General features: G+C 36.1%; 1 protein-coding gene across 1 annotated transcript in view; it reads left to right on the top strand.

The window, feature by feature from the left end:
• TRAT1 (T cell receptor associated transmembrane adaptor 1) overlaps window positions 1-20,762 on the top strand; it is a 36,550-nt gene extending 15,788 nt beyond the window's left edge. Inside the window, exons 3-6 of the mRNA XM_067035362.1 lie at window positions 3,792-3,828; window positions 10,754-10,815; window positions 12,903-12,991; window positions 18,585-20,762. Coding sequence (XP_066891463.1) covers window positions 3,792-3,828; window positions 10,754-10,815; window positions 12,903-12,991; window positions 18,585-18,830 — 434 coding nt within the window. The 3' untranslated portion in view covers window positions 18,831-20,762. The remainder of the gene's footprint in view (window positions 1-3,791; window positions 3,829-10,753; window positions 10,816-12,902; window positions 12,992-18,584) is intronic.
• The last annotated feature ends 354 nt before the right edge of the window (window positions 20,763-21,116 follow it).

The following is a 21,116-nucleotide window of genomic DNA, read 5'->3' as shown; positions in this document are numbered from 1 at the left end:
TGTCCAAATCTGTTCTTTAGTAGGATTATATTTATTTCTTTTTCTGATAGGAATGCATTCACTTTTTCTTCCTTTAAGTCCCCAAAATATTCTTTATCTAATCTTTCTTCTCGTTTTGAGAAGGATAAAGAACTGCTTGTTTCGCTCATACATCATAGTCCTATCAGCGTATCTCCTATTTGCTAGAAAATTATGGCACATATTTCACATTAAAAATGTATCATAAAATTTGTATTATGGAGTTTAAACCATGTGTTCTTGTTTCTTGTTGTTATGTATCGCACATGGAAGAGTGAACACTATAAAGGGGAAAACAAAAGAAAATGTTAGCTCACACCCTTTCAACCATGAACCTGACCACAGTGTTTATATCTGAATCACAAGAGAGGATTATGAAAACTCACCCAGCTTTTCTCACACAGAGTCTTGCAAACATAACTGCTTTATAATAAAATAAAAACTGTGTTTGATTTTATTAAATATAACTGAAATGTTTAAGTAGGTTTTAAATCATGCCATTTACTTTTAAATAAACCTATAAGGCCTGATGACGGAGCAAGCTCTTTTCGGGAGCCTGAGCTTGTTGACCTTTCTCCTTTGCCGTAACCTCTAAACCTTTGACTGCTATACCTCTATTGAAAGAGATCATATTCTATCACACTACTTATGGTAAGAATTGTAAAACTAAAACCATCCAAGTACTGATTGTCCCACTCCAGATTATACATTTAAATTTTAAGAGTAGTGTGATGTGGTGACCTCGAACTTTTAAGGTGCCCTTTCAGGATGCTTCTTCAAGACAGTTGGTTTTGATGTATAATATCCTTTACCCATTACTTATTTTCTCCTTCTTCACATTGTTTTAGTTCCCTTTCCTTCCATCTAAGCATCGCATTATTATGTTGTAGCCTTTATATAGTTGCTTCTCTTTCCTTTCTCACACAGAGTTTTTTGGTCTAAATCTTTTATGTATTTATTTATTTGTTTGCTTTTCTCTGCTACTAATACATCAAACTACATTTTCCTTTTCCTTCCATAGAACTATCCTTTTACATATTACAGCAGTGTATTTTCCAGGCACCATCATTCATACTCTAAGCACCTCCAATTGGAAAATTCACATTATCTTTAAGAACTGTTGATCTGTTTGGAGAAACAATTTTACTCCATACCTAGTTTTTTATTTTTTTATTTTTTATTTTTTTAAACATCTTTATTGGAGTATAACTGTTTTACAATAGTATGTTAGTTTTTCCTTTACAACAAAGTGAATCAGTTATATATATACATATGTTTCCATATCTCTACCCTCTTGCATCACCCTCTCTCCCACTCTCCCTATCCCACCCCTCTAGGTGGTCACAAAGCACAGCATACCTAGTTTTTTAAATTCTATTTAAGTACTGTCACTATTTTTTGTTTGTTTTTATCTTTCCTTTGAATTTACTACTCGGTGAAAATCTTCTTGCGAAAGGTGAGATTTGATTATTTCATTTCAAATCAATCTTTACTTATAATTCTTTTATCTTTCAAATAGCATTTAAATTATGTCAACTACTTTTCAGCTAATCCATTTAATGAAGAAACTTAGCAATTCCAATCAGCACAAACATGGCTTGCTGCAGGATATGGATTTAGAATATATAATATTGATAACCAACTTTATCATTTTCTAAAATGTTTTTACATAAATGATTTCATTTATCTTCCACATCTACTGCATGATATAGGCATTATTAACACTACTTTATTGATAAACTAAGAATCAGAGTTTTGCAATGATTTTCATGTTCATTTGCAATGAAATGCATTGAAGAGCTGGTACTCAAATCCAGTGTCTTCTGATTCCTAACCCTGAATTTGTTCCATGATACCTCAAGCTACAGGTGGACTAAATTCTTGTATATGCACTTTAATTCCAGACAAATTTGAATAATAATTAATGACCTGAGTATAAACATGTACTTCATATAAAAAGAAATCAATACATACTTTATATTTTCCAGTTAACAATTTTCTAATCTATATTAACTGATTTTTATTCCTATGCTTATTGATATTTTTTACACTTCTCAAGCTTTCTGATTTTGCTGGGCTTCCATTAACTTGTGGCAACTGTGCAACAGTAGACTTCTCTAGGCTTCTCCCAACATCCGTGTTGCATTCATATTCACAAAACTAGTCTGAAGGTAGTTGAAAACAGCTGCATCTTTTAGATGCAGTCCATGGTACGACATTTACTGTGGGCTAGAAGAAACATATTTCTGACAGATCCCAAATGGGATTCATCACTTTCGGTCCCATAGCTGCTTGGTGTTTGTGCTTTGCAAAAACTTCCCGCATTTGGTCCTTTACAGAATTCTTCCAAACACACTGACACATGACATATCCATCTCGCCCTCCAATGTGGTGATTTTAATAATTTGTTTGAAACATTATTTAATAATGTTTCTCTAAGAGTTAATGACCTCTCTGGAGAATAACAACTTTGTCGCATATAAATCTAACTAAAAATAATCTTTGTAGTTGTTTGGTGACTTGCTCAATTATTGGGAAACATTTTTGTTAGTTTCTTACCAACACACAGTGTTTTCCAAATGTTAAAACGGAAAGATCACCATTTGATTGCTATTGTCTCTGAGTCACTGTCAGAGACTTAGATAATACTGGGCTTTACTTTCATGATAGCTTTTGCAAGATTTTGGTTTTTATTTAATGCCAGGCTTAATAATATGCAATCAAAATATAATAAATATCATATTATATACAACTATTCAGTTCAAAGAAAATTTGTTGATAAACCAGTAATACACACTTCTTCATAATTTTGATCTTAATTATTAAAACTGAACTCTGAATTTCTCTTAATTTCCTCTAACTATTGCCTCTCTAAAAATTTCTTGAAACTATTTTTTTCCAATTTTGAATACACATATTTAATTTGAAGTACAAATATTTCCTTTCATTTGCCTTTGAACCACCACCTCCAAGGTTCAACAGTGGATACTTTGAGATTTGACCCCTATTTTTTGCATGATTTTACAATCTTACATCAAATCTCTGGTCAGTCTGGTTTTTGCAGACCAGCATACTGTTTCCCTTAAAAGCAATTCTACTGTTTTGATTGCTTTTAGAGACTGTGTTGCCAACCTTTTCTGGATTTCTTCTCTCTAGAACCCTTATCTCTCCTTACCTCTCTATTTTTACCACGTGGGTGAAATGTAATCATGACCAGAGGAACTTCCTAAACATCATTTTTATGATATTGTCACATACCAAGAAATGCTAATGGGCACTCCAAGATTAGATAAATAAGTAAATAAATAGAAGTGTCTTCTAGGGACTTTTTTTTTTCTTGATAAGGAAGAAAAGCCTATCCAAACCAGCAAGGGCAAAGAGGGAAGTCTGTCAGAAGGAAGCAGAGGTGTTTCTTGGAACCTGAAGGCAGAGAGTACAGCCAGGCCCACAACAGACTAGAACCACAGAAAAGGCAGGGACAGGTTTCCAGTGTGCTCCGCTTGGTGTTTCCCTGCATGAAATGGCCACAAAGCTGGGCTCTGCATTACTGCCAAGCTGCACCATGTTTTCACTCCAGATTACCAAGAGAGAACCTGACTGGCCCAAATCGGAGAATATCCTTATCCCTAGTATCCCTAGTTCAAACAGTGGTGGTCAAGTGGCTTGACTAACGATGTTAACTGACATTGAGGCTAAGCTCCTCTCAGACATGCTCTAGAAGGCTTAAGACATGTACGTCAAAATTTAATTTGTCTATTTTAAATATCTTTCAGATAAAATATACAAGTATTCCGATGACTACTTTCCCAGGTATGTAGAAAATGAGTCACAGATTATGATTCCCAAGGAATAAGGAGAAGTAACTAATGTTATATTGCTTATAGGTTTGGCTCAGGAATGTTTCACTTGGGTTAAAATAAAATGAAAAGTGAGTTCTAATTACTTTTACTTCCACCTGAAGAATAATAGTTATAATAATATTATTATCTGCCCTACTTACTTACTCATCCTGAATCAGTGAGACAGCTGGATGAAGGACAAAATGGTATCTACAGAATCCTCATTAATTTTGGAAGAAGATATCCTAGATTAGGCTTCAGTCCAGGTTGTAAAAATGTAGTCTAATTACATATAGAATTGTGTGGCTCTTAAGAATTCAAGGTAGAAAGAAATCTAGCAATATTAATACAATTTAAGATATGTATGCACACATACATAAACAAGGATGATTTGTGCTGTGCCATTTTTAAGGGTATTGCCAATAAATACCTCTAAAATAATATACAGTTATAGATATAACATAACTTAATCGCTTATACTTATTAAGCATGTTGCAGATAAATTTGTGTGGTATAAAACTTTTTTTAAAGAAGGTTTTTAATATAAAGCATAGTAAAGAAGTTTCATTTTCTTGGACAATATATTCTGACCCAAATGTGTCATTAGATTGGAAATTTCTCTTTTAGGATTAAAATAATCTAAATATAGAAAATTTCCTAGAGGATTCTTCAAGACCTTTTTGAAATGGTAAACTGAAAGGCTGAAAAGGTCTTTCAAAAACAGAACTGTCTCACTGTACAGGGTAAGACTGCAAGCTTTTCATTGGCCTCTAAAATGTCCTATTTAAAAAAAAAATATTCTTCTCTGTGTGGAAATGTCTCTGGAAGATTCAGATCTGGGCTATAGGCAGACCCACACAAAAAAGACAATCTATATTTTATGACTGCTTTTAACATTGGATTCTATAACATGAGATAATTTAAGTCATTAGTTCATTTCAAGATAATTTAAGTCATTAGTTAATTTGCTGATTTGGTTACAACAAAAAATATGACAAAAAGAATCCTACATAACCATGTAGAAGTTAATCTGACGATTGATTTGATACTTGTCATTTGAAAGGCAGTTAAGATGCCGTGTGATAGAAAGTCTTGTGATACTATCCTACGACCAAAGATTGGGTTGATGGTTTTTGGATTAGGATGGGAAGAATCAGAAAGAAAAATTGGTAAAACACCCATCTCAAAGCAAGCAGGCTCTTAGGTGCAGGGAAAATTCAGAAAGGAGGCTTGTTCTTTTATAACATCTGTTCCTTCAATAAATATTCATTCAACATATAAGCATTTGTTTAAACAACAGAGATAGAAAGATGAAAAGATGTGATCCTTCCCTCGAGGACTTAATAATCTGTTATCTATTGTAATAAATCTCCATTTAGGCAAAATTTGAATATAAAATGCAGATTGTATCTATTAAAAAGAGGTTGGCATATTAATTCACAAGTTTATGTATGTACTTCACAGCTTGTTTATTTCTCTGATTATGTAGTTTGGGAGCCAAAGTCACCTTTATAGGAGAGCATGGAGGCTTCAGAAGAGAAACAAATGAACTATCTCCAGCCATTAAGAAATAAACTTAAAACAGCAGGTGGAAATAAGGGCTATCTTTCTTAGGTAGGGCTAGAATTGTGGATGCTTCCTCAGTCCTTAGATGGTTCAAGGCTGGGGAGAAGGGAGGCAAGCTTCCCTCACACTGGGTTCCCTGCTGCACTTTCCCCAAATCTCTGCCTTCCTACATTAGTAAGTCAGGAACATGATCACTTTAAGGACAGCAAAGCATCTATATCTAATAGAAAGTTAAATATACACTTCCTGGTATTTACCCCTGGGCCACTTTATTTGTCCTTTAAACATAATTCTACACAATTCTTGTCTTTTGATCTGTGTTAAGAGGATAATGCAGTGAGAATATCATCGGTTTGAGATACAAACAGTTCTGGATGTTAATCACTCTTGCAATTACCAGGTTTGTAATCTTGGGAAAATGAGCATTGCTGAAGTGGAATTTTATCATCTGAAAAGTATGGATTATAATATAATACTGTACTTACAAGGGTAGCTGACTGATTAAAAAAAAAAAAAGGCTGGATGCTTTATTAGGTGAAAATTAAGGTCTAAGAAAATTCGCACCCATTTGAATTATATTTACCCCTTAATTTAGGAAAGCAGTTCAGATTTACACTAAGCTTATTATAGCTCCTCGGTGTTCAGTCTTTCTCAAGGACTTAGGACAAATCCCCAGCAACTTTTGCATGGTCTTCTCCTGGGTGGCACTGAAAGGTGCTTTTATCACGAATCATATCTCATCGCAGCTATTCTTCTACCTTAAGATGATTTCTTGGATTTCTAGTTTGGCAGGCTGAGAACCACCCCCTTTCACTTCCCCTCTTTGCTAAATATACTGACCTGGTGCCCTGGAACAGACCTTTAGTCTCAACTGTCCTCTCCACCTGTTCCCAGGGTTGAGTATCCTGATGACAATAGAACTCCTGGGTAGCCTTCCCTGGTGCCGCAGACTTCCAGGTAGATATGCAGATGAGGCCCTCACTGTGACCACTGCCACACTTGGAACCAAAGTATCTCCATGTTTTCAAGCCTTCTGTTTATTTGTTTTAATGTACAAGTAACCATAACCCAAGCTCCAACCCTGTGGGAATGCAAGAAGTCCAGTCCCTAACCTAAGTATTTTGGGGGGCTTCCCTGGTGGTGCAGTGGTTGAGAGTCCGCCTGCCGATGCAGGAGACACGGGTTCGTGCCCTGGTCCGGGAAGATCCCACATGCCGCGGAGCGGCAGGGCCCGTGAGCCATGGCCGCTGAGCCTGCGCGTCCGGAGCCTGTGCTCCGCAATGGGAGAGGCCACAGCAGTGAGAGGCCCGTGTACCGCAAAAAAAATAAAAATAAAAAGATTTTTAAGTATTTTGGGGAATCCCCCAGAATGTGCTTATAGGTTCCAAAAACCTTATTCTTGGTTGCCTCTTGGGCACCCCTAGCTCTGTGTCAATGCTCTAGTTTTCTTTCCCCATCTTGTTTAGAATTCTTCATGCTGGCAGATCTTTCCAGTCTCCTTTCCCCCAAACTTTGACAAAAGACTCTTCTTTTCAAGGGCTCCAAAGCACTGGCAATATAAGCTCCTGTGTTTAACTGACATTACAGAAAAGTAGACATCCTTAGAAGGACCTATGAACACTGATCAAGAGAATAAAAATTTAATGTTAGATATCATTGCCTGAGAGTCCATTAACTTCCCCCCTCATAGGAAATACTACTGGTTCTTAGCTAACCCTAGCCATACTAACCCTAGTTATACAAAAATTGCTGGGGTTTACACTTTTCTCCTGGGTCAAGGGTCTATCTTTGATATCCACTCACCCCAAATTCAAGAAACCTACACCCATGGCACAGTCCCTGCCAGAGAAAGTAAAAATTTAATGAGCATATACTCAGAAACACATTGTTGCAACAACTTTCCCTTTTCTTTCCTCCTTCATTATTGCTTTTTCTTTCCTATTTGTCTCATTCCCATCAGTATATAAACAGACAGTACTGTCTGACATCTTTAAAAAAAAAAAAGAAAAGAAAAGTTCCCTTGATATTAGATTGCCTATAGTTACCTCTCCATTGCTCTGCACCCTTTATAGCAAAACTTGGAAGCCATCTACATTCTGTCCATATTTGCTGACTTCTCTTCCTCTTCTCTTCTTTCTTGAACCTACTCTATTCCATCTTCTGCCCTCAATAATCCACTGACTCAGCTTTTGTCAAGATCACCAATGAAATCTACATGGCAAATCTTAGTCTCATTATACATGGTCCATCTGTAGCATTTGACACACTGACACTCTACTTCTTGAGACACTTGCTTCTCCAGACTCTGGGCCCCCCCCTTTTTGGTTTTTCTCCTCAATTAGTAGCAGCTTCTTCTCCTTTGCTGGTTCCTGAACCTTTGACAACAGACTGCCCAGGGGTCAGTCTAGTGAACCTCTTCTCTATCTACACTTTTTCCATTAGTAATTTCATCCTCTCTCAAGGCTTTCAGTAACCTTTGTACAGTGGTGAAACCCAAACATATATCTGCCTATTCAAAGAAATGTCTACTAAGCAACTCAGGTTAACACTTAGCAAAAACAACTTCTGAAAGACCCTAAGCTTACTCTTTTTAATCAATCTTACAACTTCCCAGCCCCTTAAAATAGTTATATTGAGTTTTACAGAAATCTTTCATTTTTATTTGGATATTGGAAATCTACATTTATGTCATAGAATTTGGGAGCTGTAAAGAACAATAGGGATTAAATAATTTAATATCCTTGTTCATAAATAAGGAAATTGGGGCTTCCCTGGTGGCGCAGTGGTTAAGAATCCGCCTGCCAATGCAGGGGACACAGGTTCGAGCCCTGGTCTGGGAAGATCCCACATGCCACGGAGCAACTAAGCCCGTGCGCCACAACTACTGAGCCTGAGCTCTAGAGCCCGCGAGCCACAACTACTGAAGCCCGCGTGCCACAACTACTGAAGCCCACGTGCCTAGAGCCCGTGCTCTGCAACAAGAGAAGCCACCGCAATGAGAAGCCCCCGCTCGCCGCAACTAGAGAAAGCCCGTGTGTAGCAACGAAGACCCAATGCAGCCAAGAATAAAATAAATAAAATTTAAAATAAATTTAAATAAATAAATAAGGAAGTTGAAATTCAGAGAATTTATGTCCAAAATCACCCACTTAGAAGTAATGATTTTTTAAAAATTGAATTTACTTATTTAATCTACTTAGATAATAAAGTATTTGAGGCATTTTCTTTAAAGGACTTCACAATAAAATAATAATAAAATATAAATACAAACTTTAAAAATAGAGACTAGAGAAAATTTATGTGAAAGTAGAAAATTTGAACCCTAGTAAAAGATGCAATTAATATTATTTTAAATCTTGGAATGTCAGTAAATGTGCCGATTAGTTAGAAGATCATTTCAGACATGTTGAGAACAATGGAGAATCTGATCTGGCCCAAAACTCAGAGGTGCACTAGCCTCTGGGCATATTTATTAATTTATTTAAAGTAGTAATCAATCTTCAACATAAAACACTGCCAAACATTTGTGCTTGAAATTTATTAGATATTTGCAATAGGCTGGAGATATTTGGCATTGCCAAGTAAAGACATACTTTTTAATTTGTTGGTTAGGCAACTGCTTCTTTATAATAGTTTATTTGCGATGATTAATCATTTGAGACCTGCCTGTAGACACAAGGCACTGCATTATAAATCACGTCTTATTTTCATTCATAGAGAATGAAATGATGTTCATTTTTCTGGACATGATTTATCATTTGCAGGTTGTATCTGCTATCTGTGTGGGCTAGGAAAAATGGATGGATTGTCTTATTAAAAATTCTTCACCTTTTGCTATTATATTCTCTGTATAGCCAGAGAAAAACCATGAGCAGGGACTATTCCATATCCCAATATTAAGCTGTAGTGAATTACCAATGGAAAGAAAGGTTATGGATGAGTTTCTTTGTTATCAGATAAGCAAAATACATGCCAGCATCTGGATTTTCAAATCATTTCATACAGGTATCATTTGATCTGTTTTTTTTAAACGATACCTACTTACTATTTACATATACTGTCTTCTTTTAGAAGCATGGGAGTAATATAGGTGTTCTGCCTTGAGATAAGAGTTATTTTTCCTTTGATACAATTCCCTCCAGCTCTCAGTGATATGTAATCTCAAAGTTAAAACATTTGCTGCTGTTTTACGAAATGCCACTCTCACTGCCTGAAATGTTCTTCTGTCCCCAACCTGCTATTGTGAAAGCTGGTCACCAGGGCCATTGTCACTGTTCGGTGACAATGGTAGGTTGTCTACTGTAATCCTAATAGGATTATTCAGATGAGGCTATAAGGAAAGTTAATCAAACATCAAGAGCAAATAGTATTCAGAGCTTTAGGACCAGACTTGCATTACAGTCCTAGCACTGACAGTTACTGTCTATGTGTCTTTTGACAGTTTACCTCTCTAGCTTGCAAATTCCTTATGTGCAAAATGGGGATTTAAAAAAATGCATCTCATAGGGTTGTCCTGAGGGTTCAATGAGCACTGGCATAAAGAAAAGCTTTCAGAATTGCTATCTATTGCTGATATTACACATAAGGTGAGGGAAAATACTCTAATCTGTCTGAATCTCAGACTTATCTGTAAAGTGGAAAATAATAATATTTCTGCAGAATTTCCCTTGGTTTTTGATATAATGCATGTAAAACAGCACAGTATTTGGATGTAATAGGTGGTCAATCATTTTATTGCATCTGCCAAGCTGAGTCTACGATATTTCTCTGGCCTCTTATTTTTTAATCATCACTGTCAATTAATATTTATTTAGTAAACAGAGTGCTAGGGGAATGTTCAGAGTGATATTCTTGGCAAATAAACAGGAAGTACAATGTATAGATTAGAGCACAGATAATCTAGGTTCTGATCCCAGCTCTGCCATTTACTAGTCTTGTGACCTTCAGCAAATTATATAACCAGTCTGTGCCTCACATTCCTTATCCATAAAGTGGGAATGCTGTAGTGCCTATCTGGTTGAATTGTTGTGAGAATTAAATGAATGAATATATACAATGCACTTCAAGTAGTATCTGACACACAACAAGTGCTAAATAAGTACTTGGCCATTATCGTTCCCCAAAAGAGGGTCCAAAACACATCTTTTCAAATTCATACACACATACGCATACACACTTGCATTTACTCACTTACTTGCCTATCTACCTTGGCTGGTCAAGGCTGAATAAGAGCATGCAATAATTTACCCAATATTGAATTTAGCTGAGAGATTAGTTTTGAACTATGTGTAAAGTAGATTCTAACAAGGCAAATTATTTCCTTATTATAGGGAAAATGAGTATGACCTTGAAGACACACCAATTTATGGTAACTTAGATAATGCGGTCCCAGGTAAGTTTTATTTTTCCAGAAATTAAATTTCTTTATAAATCAATTACCCCACCTAATTCCACAAAGAATTTGAGGTAGCTTATTTTTTGTCACAGTCACATTTAAATGTTCCAATGGTAACCATAAATTCAGTATTTTTAGCATATCATTTAGCATATATTTCCAAAGCTACATATCATAAATCAACATTCAGTGTAAATCAACATCCTGTTTTTCTATGTTCTCTTTATTTTACTCTAGTAGTAATGAGACTACCGGAAGACTATTACCATGAATTCTGACACACACAGAATTCTATGAAATAAAGTTATTTCTAGAACAGTAAATGACCCAGGTAAACAGTGTTTTATGCTCTGTATATAAAAGCAAATCTACAGTGAATAATTTGGAACAAAGAAGACGTCTCTGGTTTCCCTTGTTTTAACTGGTTCTTTTAAAGTAGAGAACCTAGGTTTACACTGATGACAAGCAGGGAAAAAGAAGCGCCAAACCATCACTGAGTGGGTTATACATTTTTTTGTTCTTTTGTAACAAGTACTCTTCAATTCCCAGCATCCCTTATTACTTGAAATATCCCAACCACCCCAAAAATAAAATGCCCCTAAATGCCTCAAAACAAACAGCTGTGATCTAATTCCAGAGCTCTGATGAGAGAAACTGTTGAGAGTAACACTAGCATTTAACGCTATCCTTGCCCTGTAAGAAGTTCACTTAATTCATGACAGGAGACTTGGGGGGTTAATTCCTGTTGATCTCTGAGTCTCGAACCCAGAGATTTCCAGTAATGGGCTAAATTTATCTGAATCTCTCTATATCAAAACAGTATGGAATCTCCTAAAGTTACACACATGAGAATTTTATAGGAGTCAAGAATTTATTTAATTTTTGTCTTTCCCCCCATTGGAAAGTGTCCTCTAAGCTCTGCACTCTGAGGAATCAGAAACTATTTTTCAGGAGTAGACTATTAAAAATAATTTTCCTTCCCATTTCCCCTTGCAGAATTTTGGTGCCTACCTGTAGTATCTTAGGACTTAATTTCTTATGTATTCTGGTGGATCAAAGCCCACCATATCTGCAGTCTCCATGTCTAATGAGCACAGGTGTCACTCCTACAGGTTCTGATTTAGTAGTTCCATGATAGAGCTCAGGAACCTGCTATTTAACAAGCCTTCCAGGTGATTCTAATGCATGTTTTCCATGATCCATGCTTTGAGAAACATCACCCTATGGGCCAGTTCTCTGCATTGCTTTTCAGAAAGAGTTGAATGATTTTGAAGTACCTTGTATTATAGTAAACATATATTTTTATCTATGGGATCAAACTGGTGCAATCCACATCTCTGCCAGGTTACTCACCGTCCCACAAGTCATTAACTCTCCTTCTTCTCCCTTTTAAACAGGAGTATCTGGGGAAAGAAAGGTACGGATGATTCAGTAAGCATCCCTACAGGATGAAATAAGTGTAGGTCTGCTGGCTGGTGGACATGGTACAAAAACCCCCAAGTACTTAGTACCAGCATTATACACCCCAGACCCTCAAAACAGCCTGGCTGAACTGTCCTGTCACTGATTTATGGGACGACAAACATAATCTAAAACCTTTTTCAAAAATGTTATGTAAGGTTAAGAAGGCCTCTTAGTAAAATGTCTTACTTATGGAAAAAATTACCAAATCGTAATCATCAATATATGGTGCTCTGTGTTTTATGCCATCTGCACCATTTGTAATCAGGCTTAAAGAGAACACAGACAATCCTTTAATTCGTGGGATCTCAATAACATCTAAATGGTAGTTTAAGTTGAGACTGTCATGTCCTACAATGGTATAAAAAAATTAATATGATCTAGTCCTTATCCCAAGTGACCTTCTTTTGTCTAATTGTTAATGCTGTAGGGCAACAGACTTCTCCACAGTCTGATCTGCAGAGCAGTTTGTGCTTCCTTACCTCTGTTTCTTCACAAAAAAAGCCTAGTCAAATGATCCCTGAAGGTTTCACATTTATAGCTAAATGTTGTTTGGGTCATGTATTTTTATTCATGCCAGCATTTTTTATTTTTCCATTGTAAATCTCTTTTCCACTCCCAAGAACCAGTGGATGAAAACTACTATGAACAAATGAAAGCCGGGCCAGAGAGATCTGTGAACAAACTGCAAGAAGATGCCCCACCTTCACAGGTTAAGTCTTGTTTTCCATATCAAGGGCCAAGTTCAGCCTAGGTCATAGCACAGCTGCATGTTTCAAGAGCATAAAAGCAGCACATTCTGATAAACATCAGAAGCAGCCTGTTAGAAATTTTGCATTCTGAATCTGTGTCAAATTCTGGAGCCTGAGCTGTAATGAAAAGCTCAAAGGCAAATAAATAGTACTCAGAGCTACACTTAAAGAGTCAAAATTACGTACAACTACAAAGGCAATAGATTTCAAGGGAAAAGTGGATTCTCTTCCTAAAGAATTAGTTAAGCTTTTCCTTTCAGAGAGAAAATAATTACATGTATCATAGAAATAAATATAAAAGTTGACACATGCAGAATTCTCAGAAGACCTAGATGTCGGGAATTTATGGCGGATGGGGAGAAAGAGACCTTTAGTGAAAAGATAAATTAACTATAAAAGACCATACTTCTGTTTTATTAAAAACATGAGTGTAAATTTAATACAAGTCCTATGGCTATGGTCTTATGACAAGAGATTTACACATGGCTTGTATGGAGATAGGCAGGACTAAAGCCTAAGTAGAAACAGAAAATCCCAAGAAGAAATGGGTAGTTTATCTTTTTACTACCACAATCACTTCAGCATCCTCAGACATAGCATTGCCATTCACAATTCTTAGTATACGGGAAGCTGAAATGTTATAAATTTCAGTTATAATGGTTCTTTCTTCTCCCCGATCTCGTCCCTTTTATTATGTGCTCTTGTGCTATTCCCTAGAAACAGTTATAGGGCCAGCATTTCCTATGCAGTTGTTACATGTCAGGCTTGTATTATGTGCTTTATAGGCATATCTTTTTAGATTCCTGTAAGGGAGTCAGCACGGTTATTCCCATTTGACAGAGGCTTGCAAAAGATGAAAAACTTAACCTAGAGACTCAGAAACTAAGTGGGGAGACAGAATCCAAACTTAATCCTGCCTAATAGAAAACACCCTCCTCCCAAAGATGGGTCAGAACTTGGAAACTTCCCATTAAGATAGAATTTCTCTTTTTCTTTATATGAATCTCCTAAAAAATCAAATTCTTGAAATTTTTATTAAGAAACCAAGATGTGGTGAGGTTTAAGCAAAATGTAAGGTCATCCTCTCATGGGCAAATCTGTCATGTGATGTTCAATTAATTGTAAATGTATTTTTTAGATAAAAGATATGAAAACTGCATGTTATAATATGATCTGCAAAATTCATGGCAATATTCATAATAATAAAGAGAAAACCTCTCAAGAAGGTTAAAATGTAACTACACCACCTGAAATGCAGAGATTCACAGCACCTTAGTTATGAAAGAACTGAGAATTCTGAGTAGAAGTTGTTGTTTAAAACATATAAATTAAATAGGCCAGCTTTATTTGTGCTGCGTCTGGTTTTTACTCAGCTGGAAATTGTGCAAAGCCTTAAAATATCTTTCAAAGTCTGCTATTTTATAAATTATACATTTAAAGACACTTCTAAGGAGATTAGTCTTCATTCTATTTCACCCTTCATTCTATTTCACAAATTTAATTTCAAAAATTAGAAGTAATCTCTTTGGTTTTTTTTGCGGTACGCGGGCCTCTCACTGCTGTGGCCTCTCCCGTCGCGGAGCACAGGCTCCAGATGCGCAGGCCCAGTGGCCAAAGCTCACGGGCCCAGCCGCTCCATGGCACGTGGGATCCTCCCAGACCGGGGCACGAACGCGTGTCCTCTGCATCAGCAGGCGGACTCTCAACCACTGCGCCACGAGGGAAGCCCTCTCTTTGGTTTTTTAAATTAATTTTTATTGGAGTATAGTTGATTTACAATGTTGTGTTAGTTTCAGGTGTTCAGCAAAGTAAATCAGTTATACATATACATATATCCACTCTTTTTCAGATTCTATTCCCAGATAGGTCATTACAGAGTATTGCGTAGAGTTCCCTGTGTTATACAGTAGGTTCTTATTAGTTATCTATTTTACATATAGTAGTGTGTATATGTCAATCCCAATCTCCCAGTTTATCCCACCCAGAAGTCATCTCTTCATATTTGCTTCATTCCATTTTATTAGAATGATCATTATCATCAAAAACACTACCCAGTTAGCTACTATGATACATAGTTACTTTGGTCAATTACAAAAGCATAAAGAATCTATAATATAATGCAATAAAGCCTGATGGATAAAGTGTTTGTTGGAAAAGGGAATAAGCTTCTTGCCCTTTGAAAATGATGTGTACAGTTCAGAAGTTGTAATTTCAGTATCTACTATTAACTAGGAAGAGATGATCATGAAACCTAATGATAAAATGAGTTCATGAGAGTTCCCATGTCTTAAAAAAATTTGAAGGATACAAGTGTGAACTTGTTTCTCTTCTCTTATCCTCCTGTTAAAACCCCTCACCTATCCCTCCTTTCCCTTCTATGTCAGAAGCAACCTCTCCTCTTTCCAAAGCCAATACTCCTACTTGTGCTCTTGAGTATTTCTCCTATTTCCTTCAAGATCTTGCACATTCAATTATTTAATTTGTCTCCATTTCTTTCTTTAAATGAATTACTATTGACCTACCAATATACACAAATCTCTGCAATATTTAAAAACAAATAAAACAACAAAGCTCTACTTCAACCTGTTTTTCCTCTCTAATTCCTAAACTGGTTTTTACTTTCCTCCATGGTTTCCATTTCTTTTCATAGATACAAATTCTTTTTTCCCTGTCTATGTTTTCCACCCATCTATTCAAGTAAAACAACACTCTGGAAGTCACAAATGACTATTACATGTACACATTGTGGTCCTTCCTCAGGACTCTTGTTCTTTGAACTCTGCAGGACTTGATAAAGTGGACCAGTTGTCAACCAGACATACATTATTTGCTTTCAGTTATAAATGCAAAAACCCAATTCAAACCACTTTAGCATAAAAGGGAAATCACTGGCTCATGTAACTGGGAGATGAAAGGGTGTCTTTTGTTTATGAAATGATTGAATATGAGAGCTCTCTCCATTTCTTCTCCCTGCTTCTCTGTTACTGACTTCATTCTCTTCTATTACCAACAGACTCTTCCATTGAGGTTGGGAAAGCCACTGGAGACTCAGATTTTCTTCCTCCCAAATCCAGAAAAAGATATCTTTTCTATTTCTGCATCTGTACCTCAATCCCAAAGATGCCATGTAATTGGCTCTACTGAAGTCACATGTCCACCCTTGGGCCAACTTCTGTTGACAGGAGGATGGGTAGTGTAATTGGTTCTAGCCTGGGTTGCATGCTTAATCCTGTGCTAAGCTTGGAGTATAGCATTGTGATTGATAGGCTCTCTAGGATCAGATAGAAGAGGGAAATTTCCTAAAGGAAAATGGAGAATTTATCAAAGAAAGAGAATAGAACAAAGTGCTGGACAGTCAAAAAAGATATCCACCCCTTTGTGTTACCGAGTGCCTTTTGGTTATTTTTCTAACTTCACTGACATCTTCTCAATCTATCTAGTCAAAGGCAAAGCAGGTCTGAAAAGCATGAGGTGTATTCAGGAAGCAGTGAAATGTCCAGTTTGCTTGAAATAGAGAGTTTATTTGGGGAGTACTGGGAATCAAAATAGAAAGTGTGGAAGTATAAGCACAGAAAACCTTGAATGCCATGCTATAAAATTCAGATTCTAGGATAAAATTTTTGAGACAGAATGGTAAGATATTGAAGTTATGCCTTAGGAAGATCACTTGAAGACAGTACATGGGCTAACTGGAAGGGTGTAGAGACTCAAGCAAAGATACAAGTTACCTATCTTCTATACAATTTTCCAGAAATGATTATTTTACAAATAAAAAGTCAGACAAACATACAAGAGAGGTTGTAAATAGAGCCATCCCCTGCCTGGTAGAGAAGATTTAAGACATTTAACTTTTAGCATGAAAACAAGTGCCTACAGGGAGAAGCTTATCCATGTATAGGGGTTTTGTTAATCCAAATGTTGCCTCTTTACCCTGGACTCCACAAATTGATATACCTTTGGCTTAATCCTTAATACAGAATATTCTGATTTATTCAATAGCTGTCCTAAAGTTTTAGCCTACAACTCTGATAATTTAGCCTACAGCTCTGATAACCTTGAAAAACCAGGTTTGAACTGCGCAGGGCTGCTTAAACGTTGATTGTTTTCACCAGATGCATACTACAGTGCTACACGGTGAGGGGTTAGTTGAATTTGTGAATGCGGAAATGGAGGGCTGACTGTAAAATTATATGTGAATTTTTACCTGCTCAAGGGGTTGGCATCCCTAACACCCAGCTTGTTCAAGGGTCAACTGTATATTATCTCTATTTGCTAATAATGTTGTAAGATAGGTACTCTCATTTCATAGCAAGAGGCTCAAAATAGTTAAAACAAACAAAAAACTGCCCAAGGTCCCATGACCAGTATATTACAGAGCTGGAATTCAATCCTAAACTTTCAAACACCAAATGCAAGGTCTTGTCTTCAGGCCTATTGCTTTCCCCAAGTTTCTCTAGTCTCCTGCCCTTCTTATTCTAGTACTGACTCAGCTCTAGGCCAGAGAGGACTAGCAGGCTTTCTTGGATGCAAATGAGTATCTCCAAGACCAACCTAAAGGAGCTCAAACAGGATCTGGGGACAGGTAGGCAAGAAGGAAGTAAAAAAAAAAAGGAAAAAAAGGAAAAAACGGGAAAATGGGAAATGCAATTCTTGCCAAATGCCAGTCATATAAATGGACAATTAACCTTATACTTTTTTTTTTATAATGTAGCAAACACATATAGTTTTTTTTTACACGATTTTAATTTTTATTTATTTATTTATTTATTGCTGCATTGGGTCTTTGTTGCTGTACGTGGGCTTTCTCCAGTTGAGGCAGGTGGGGGCTACTCCTTGTTGCAGTGCACGGCCTTCTCATTGTGGTGGCTTCTCTTGTTGTGGAGCACAGGCTCTAGGCATGCGGGCTTCAGTAGTTGTAGCACATGGGCTCAGTAGCTGTGGTGTGCGGACTCTAGAGCACAGGCTCAGTAGTTGTGGCACATGGGCTTAGTTGCTCTGTGGCATGTGGGATCTTTCTGGACCAGGGATCGAACCCACGTCCCCTGTATTGGCAGGAGGATTCTTAACCACTGCGCCACCAGGGAAGTCCCTAACGTTATACTTCTGAGTCTCATAAATGTAGAAAAATTGGGAAGTTTTGCAGGTACCATCAAATGACCAAGTATTAAACATATGTAAATCAGATTTTTGATTGGTTAAATTCCTTCCTGTCATGCTTTGCTCCCAGTTTGACAAATCAGTATTGTTACTTGATAGGTGAAACATAGGGCAGGCACTCCCTGAGGTGAAGGCAGGGGGAGAGGCAGGTAAAAATCCATCTAAAAGGTTCATGTATATTTTGAGTATAAAAAGAAATAAAACTATACACACAAAAAGTTCACTTAAGCATTTTCCACCCCAAAGTCTTATCATCCTAATTGACAAATTTGGTAAATACGGTAGCTGAAGCCCAGAAAACAAGCTGTGTGTTTTTTATAGGCCTTAGAAATACCCAGAGGTCATCAAAGTTAAAGAATGGCTAACCATGAAGAATTAACATACCTTTCTTTCTAGGAAACTGAAGCAAAGATGTTCTATGCCTCACTAGACCACAGCTGTGAGGGGAAGCGCAGAAAGCCCAAGAAACAGAAAACTTATTTGTCAGACAAGGATGAAGATGGGAAGGTACATGCAATGGATATCAACCTTTCTAAGACCACTTTGGCGGACAGTTTCCCACCAGAAAGCCTGGCAATAGAGGAAAACATTCATGATGATCCCATCAGGCTGTTTGGATTGATCCGTGCACAGAAACTGTAAACTAGCTGGACTATGATCTAGCTCAGCGATCCAGCTCTTACTGGAACTGGTTGTTATAGAAATGAAGACCCCATATGACACAACATGGTTTGTCAGGGTGATGAGCTGATCGTCTGTTGGTGCAATGGTGGCTTACCTTTTATACAGAGCTTATGTTATACACAGCAAATGGAATACCATACAAATTAGTTATTTAAATTAGTTATTTGAATTCACTTAAAAAATACTGATGCAGTCAAGTGTAAATGAAATCAAGTTTGCAAACTGATCCTGATAACAAAATCATAACTTCAAAACAATTATTAATACTCAGCGAAATAAACCAAAAAAAAAAAAGGTTTTAAGCATAAATATGTTCTGGATCATGCTGAAAGAGAAATAAAAGTCAATGTTTTTTTTTAAACAGTTCTTGTTTTTCATCAATGTGAAACACCCCATAATTGGAAGAAATTTCTCACTGAAAGGCATCGGAGACATTAAAACATTTCTAAGAGAAGAGGGATAATCTTCTTAAGAAATATTTTTCACAAATGGAAATATCTTTATTAGTTCTAAAAATTATTGTAAAATTAATGCATATTCCTTGTAACAATAAACAGTATCAAAAAGAATTTAGATATTCTACTAGCCAGAGATAATTACTGTGATCAACATTCTATATATTCTCCTAAATGTTTTTCTGGGCATGACCATATATATACCCACATATATGACCATTAGTTGTTTTTTTTAACCAAAACAGAAAAAAGGGAAATGATTATTTTATACATATTATTTAAACTTTTTTCACTTAACAATATATTATAGATTTATTTCCACTGTTATTTTTAACTGTAACTAACTACAGTTATAATTTTAATGCCTGCATAGCATTTCATTGATGATTATACCAAAATTTATTTAAATAATTTTGAAGTACATTTAGCTCATTTCCAATCTCTGTTTTTTTGCTTTTACAAATAACATCATAATGAGAATGCATCTCAGCACATATTTGGTACTTGTCTGACTTCTCCTTGAGGCTAAATGGAAAAGAATTGCTGCTTTAAAAGGTGTGCATTCTGTAAGTCTCTACAGAATATATTTCTGAAGGACCAAGAGTTCAATCAAAGTGTGTGTCCTATTTAAACTCATAAGTGCTCTTAAATTGCCCTCCAAAAAAAATTTTTTTTAAAAACTTTCTATCTCTCTCCATTTGGAGTAGGCATTTAATTCGGTCTCAAATCATCACTGACCAAGAAAATTGTACATGACAGCTATCAGTCCTGCCCTCTGACCAGAGCTTAGTCACTCTTTCTTCAATTGTTTGTGGAACTCCTGAGGCAGTTTATGTACTAAGTTATACAATGATGAGGGAAACTGAGACTCTGCACCGGTTGAACTACAGGCTAGGAGAAAAGATGAGTATCAGGTTAACAAAGAAAAGTGTAGCTACTAGTAAGAAAAATACTATTAAGAAAACAGAAGAAAGAGATAATGGAGAGAGGGCATCTCGGAAGAAGAAATTTTAATTCTGAGAACTGAACAATGAGAAGAAGCCACCCAAGTAAAGAGACGAAGGAAGAGCACATTTTGTGGAAGAATTCTATCCATATTTGGAAGTGCCTACTTCTGTCAATAATTATTTTCCATTATGAATCTGTAGAAAATTAAATGCTGATGACAAAGTAAAATATTTAAAGTTGTCCATAATGCCATAGGAAAGACAAAAATTACTAATATTTAAGGGCAGAAGAAAAGGAATCAGGTTTCTGATTCCAAAGAAGAGCCAAGAAAAACCCACAAGAAATAAAGTTAATAATTAATAATTACATACTGACTTTAAGTTTTTATGTTTAATTTAAAATAAAATCTTTGCTATCATATATGTTTATGTTGTTGCATTTCTATACATACCATGGTTCAGTAAAAATAAAGTTAGATTGTATTTTTGACAGTTGTTTTTTCCTGTAATTATTCCACATCATTCACTTATATTATTTACCTGGCACCTGGAAATATTTGAATTTTTTGCCTCTGGTTTATATCATTTGAATTCCAAAATATTTTGAAGATTTTTTTGTACCCGATATATCTGATGCCCATTAGTCAGAAAGGTTTTTAGCTACACATTTTAATTCTTTAATAGATATAAGGCTTTTCAAGTTACCTATTTCTTGTTGAGTGAACTTTGTAAATTTGTGTCTTTTGAGGAATTTGTCCCTCTCATCTAAGTTGTTAAATTTATTGGCATAAAGTTGTTCAAAATATTCTCATATTCTTTTAATATCTATAGAATTTGTAGTG

This window comes from Kogia breviceps, chromosome 5 (assembly GCF_026419965.1).
Source record: "Kogia breviceps isolate mKogBre1 chromosome 5, mKogBre1 haplotype 1, whole genome shotgun sequence".
NCBI classification, from domain to species: Eukaryota; Metazoa; Chordata; class Mammalia; order Artiodactyla; family Physeteridae; genus Kogia; species Kogia breviceps.
The sequence above is the reverse complement of the archived record's forward strand: the minus strand, read 5'-3'. Positions and strand labels throughout refer to the sequence as shown.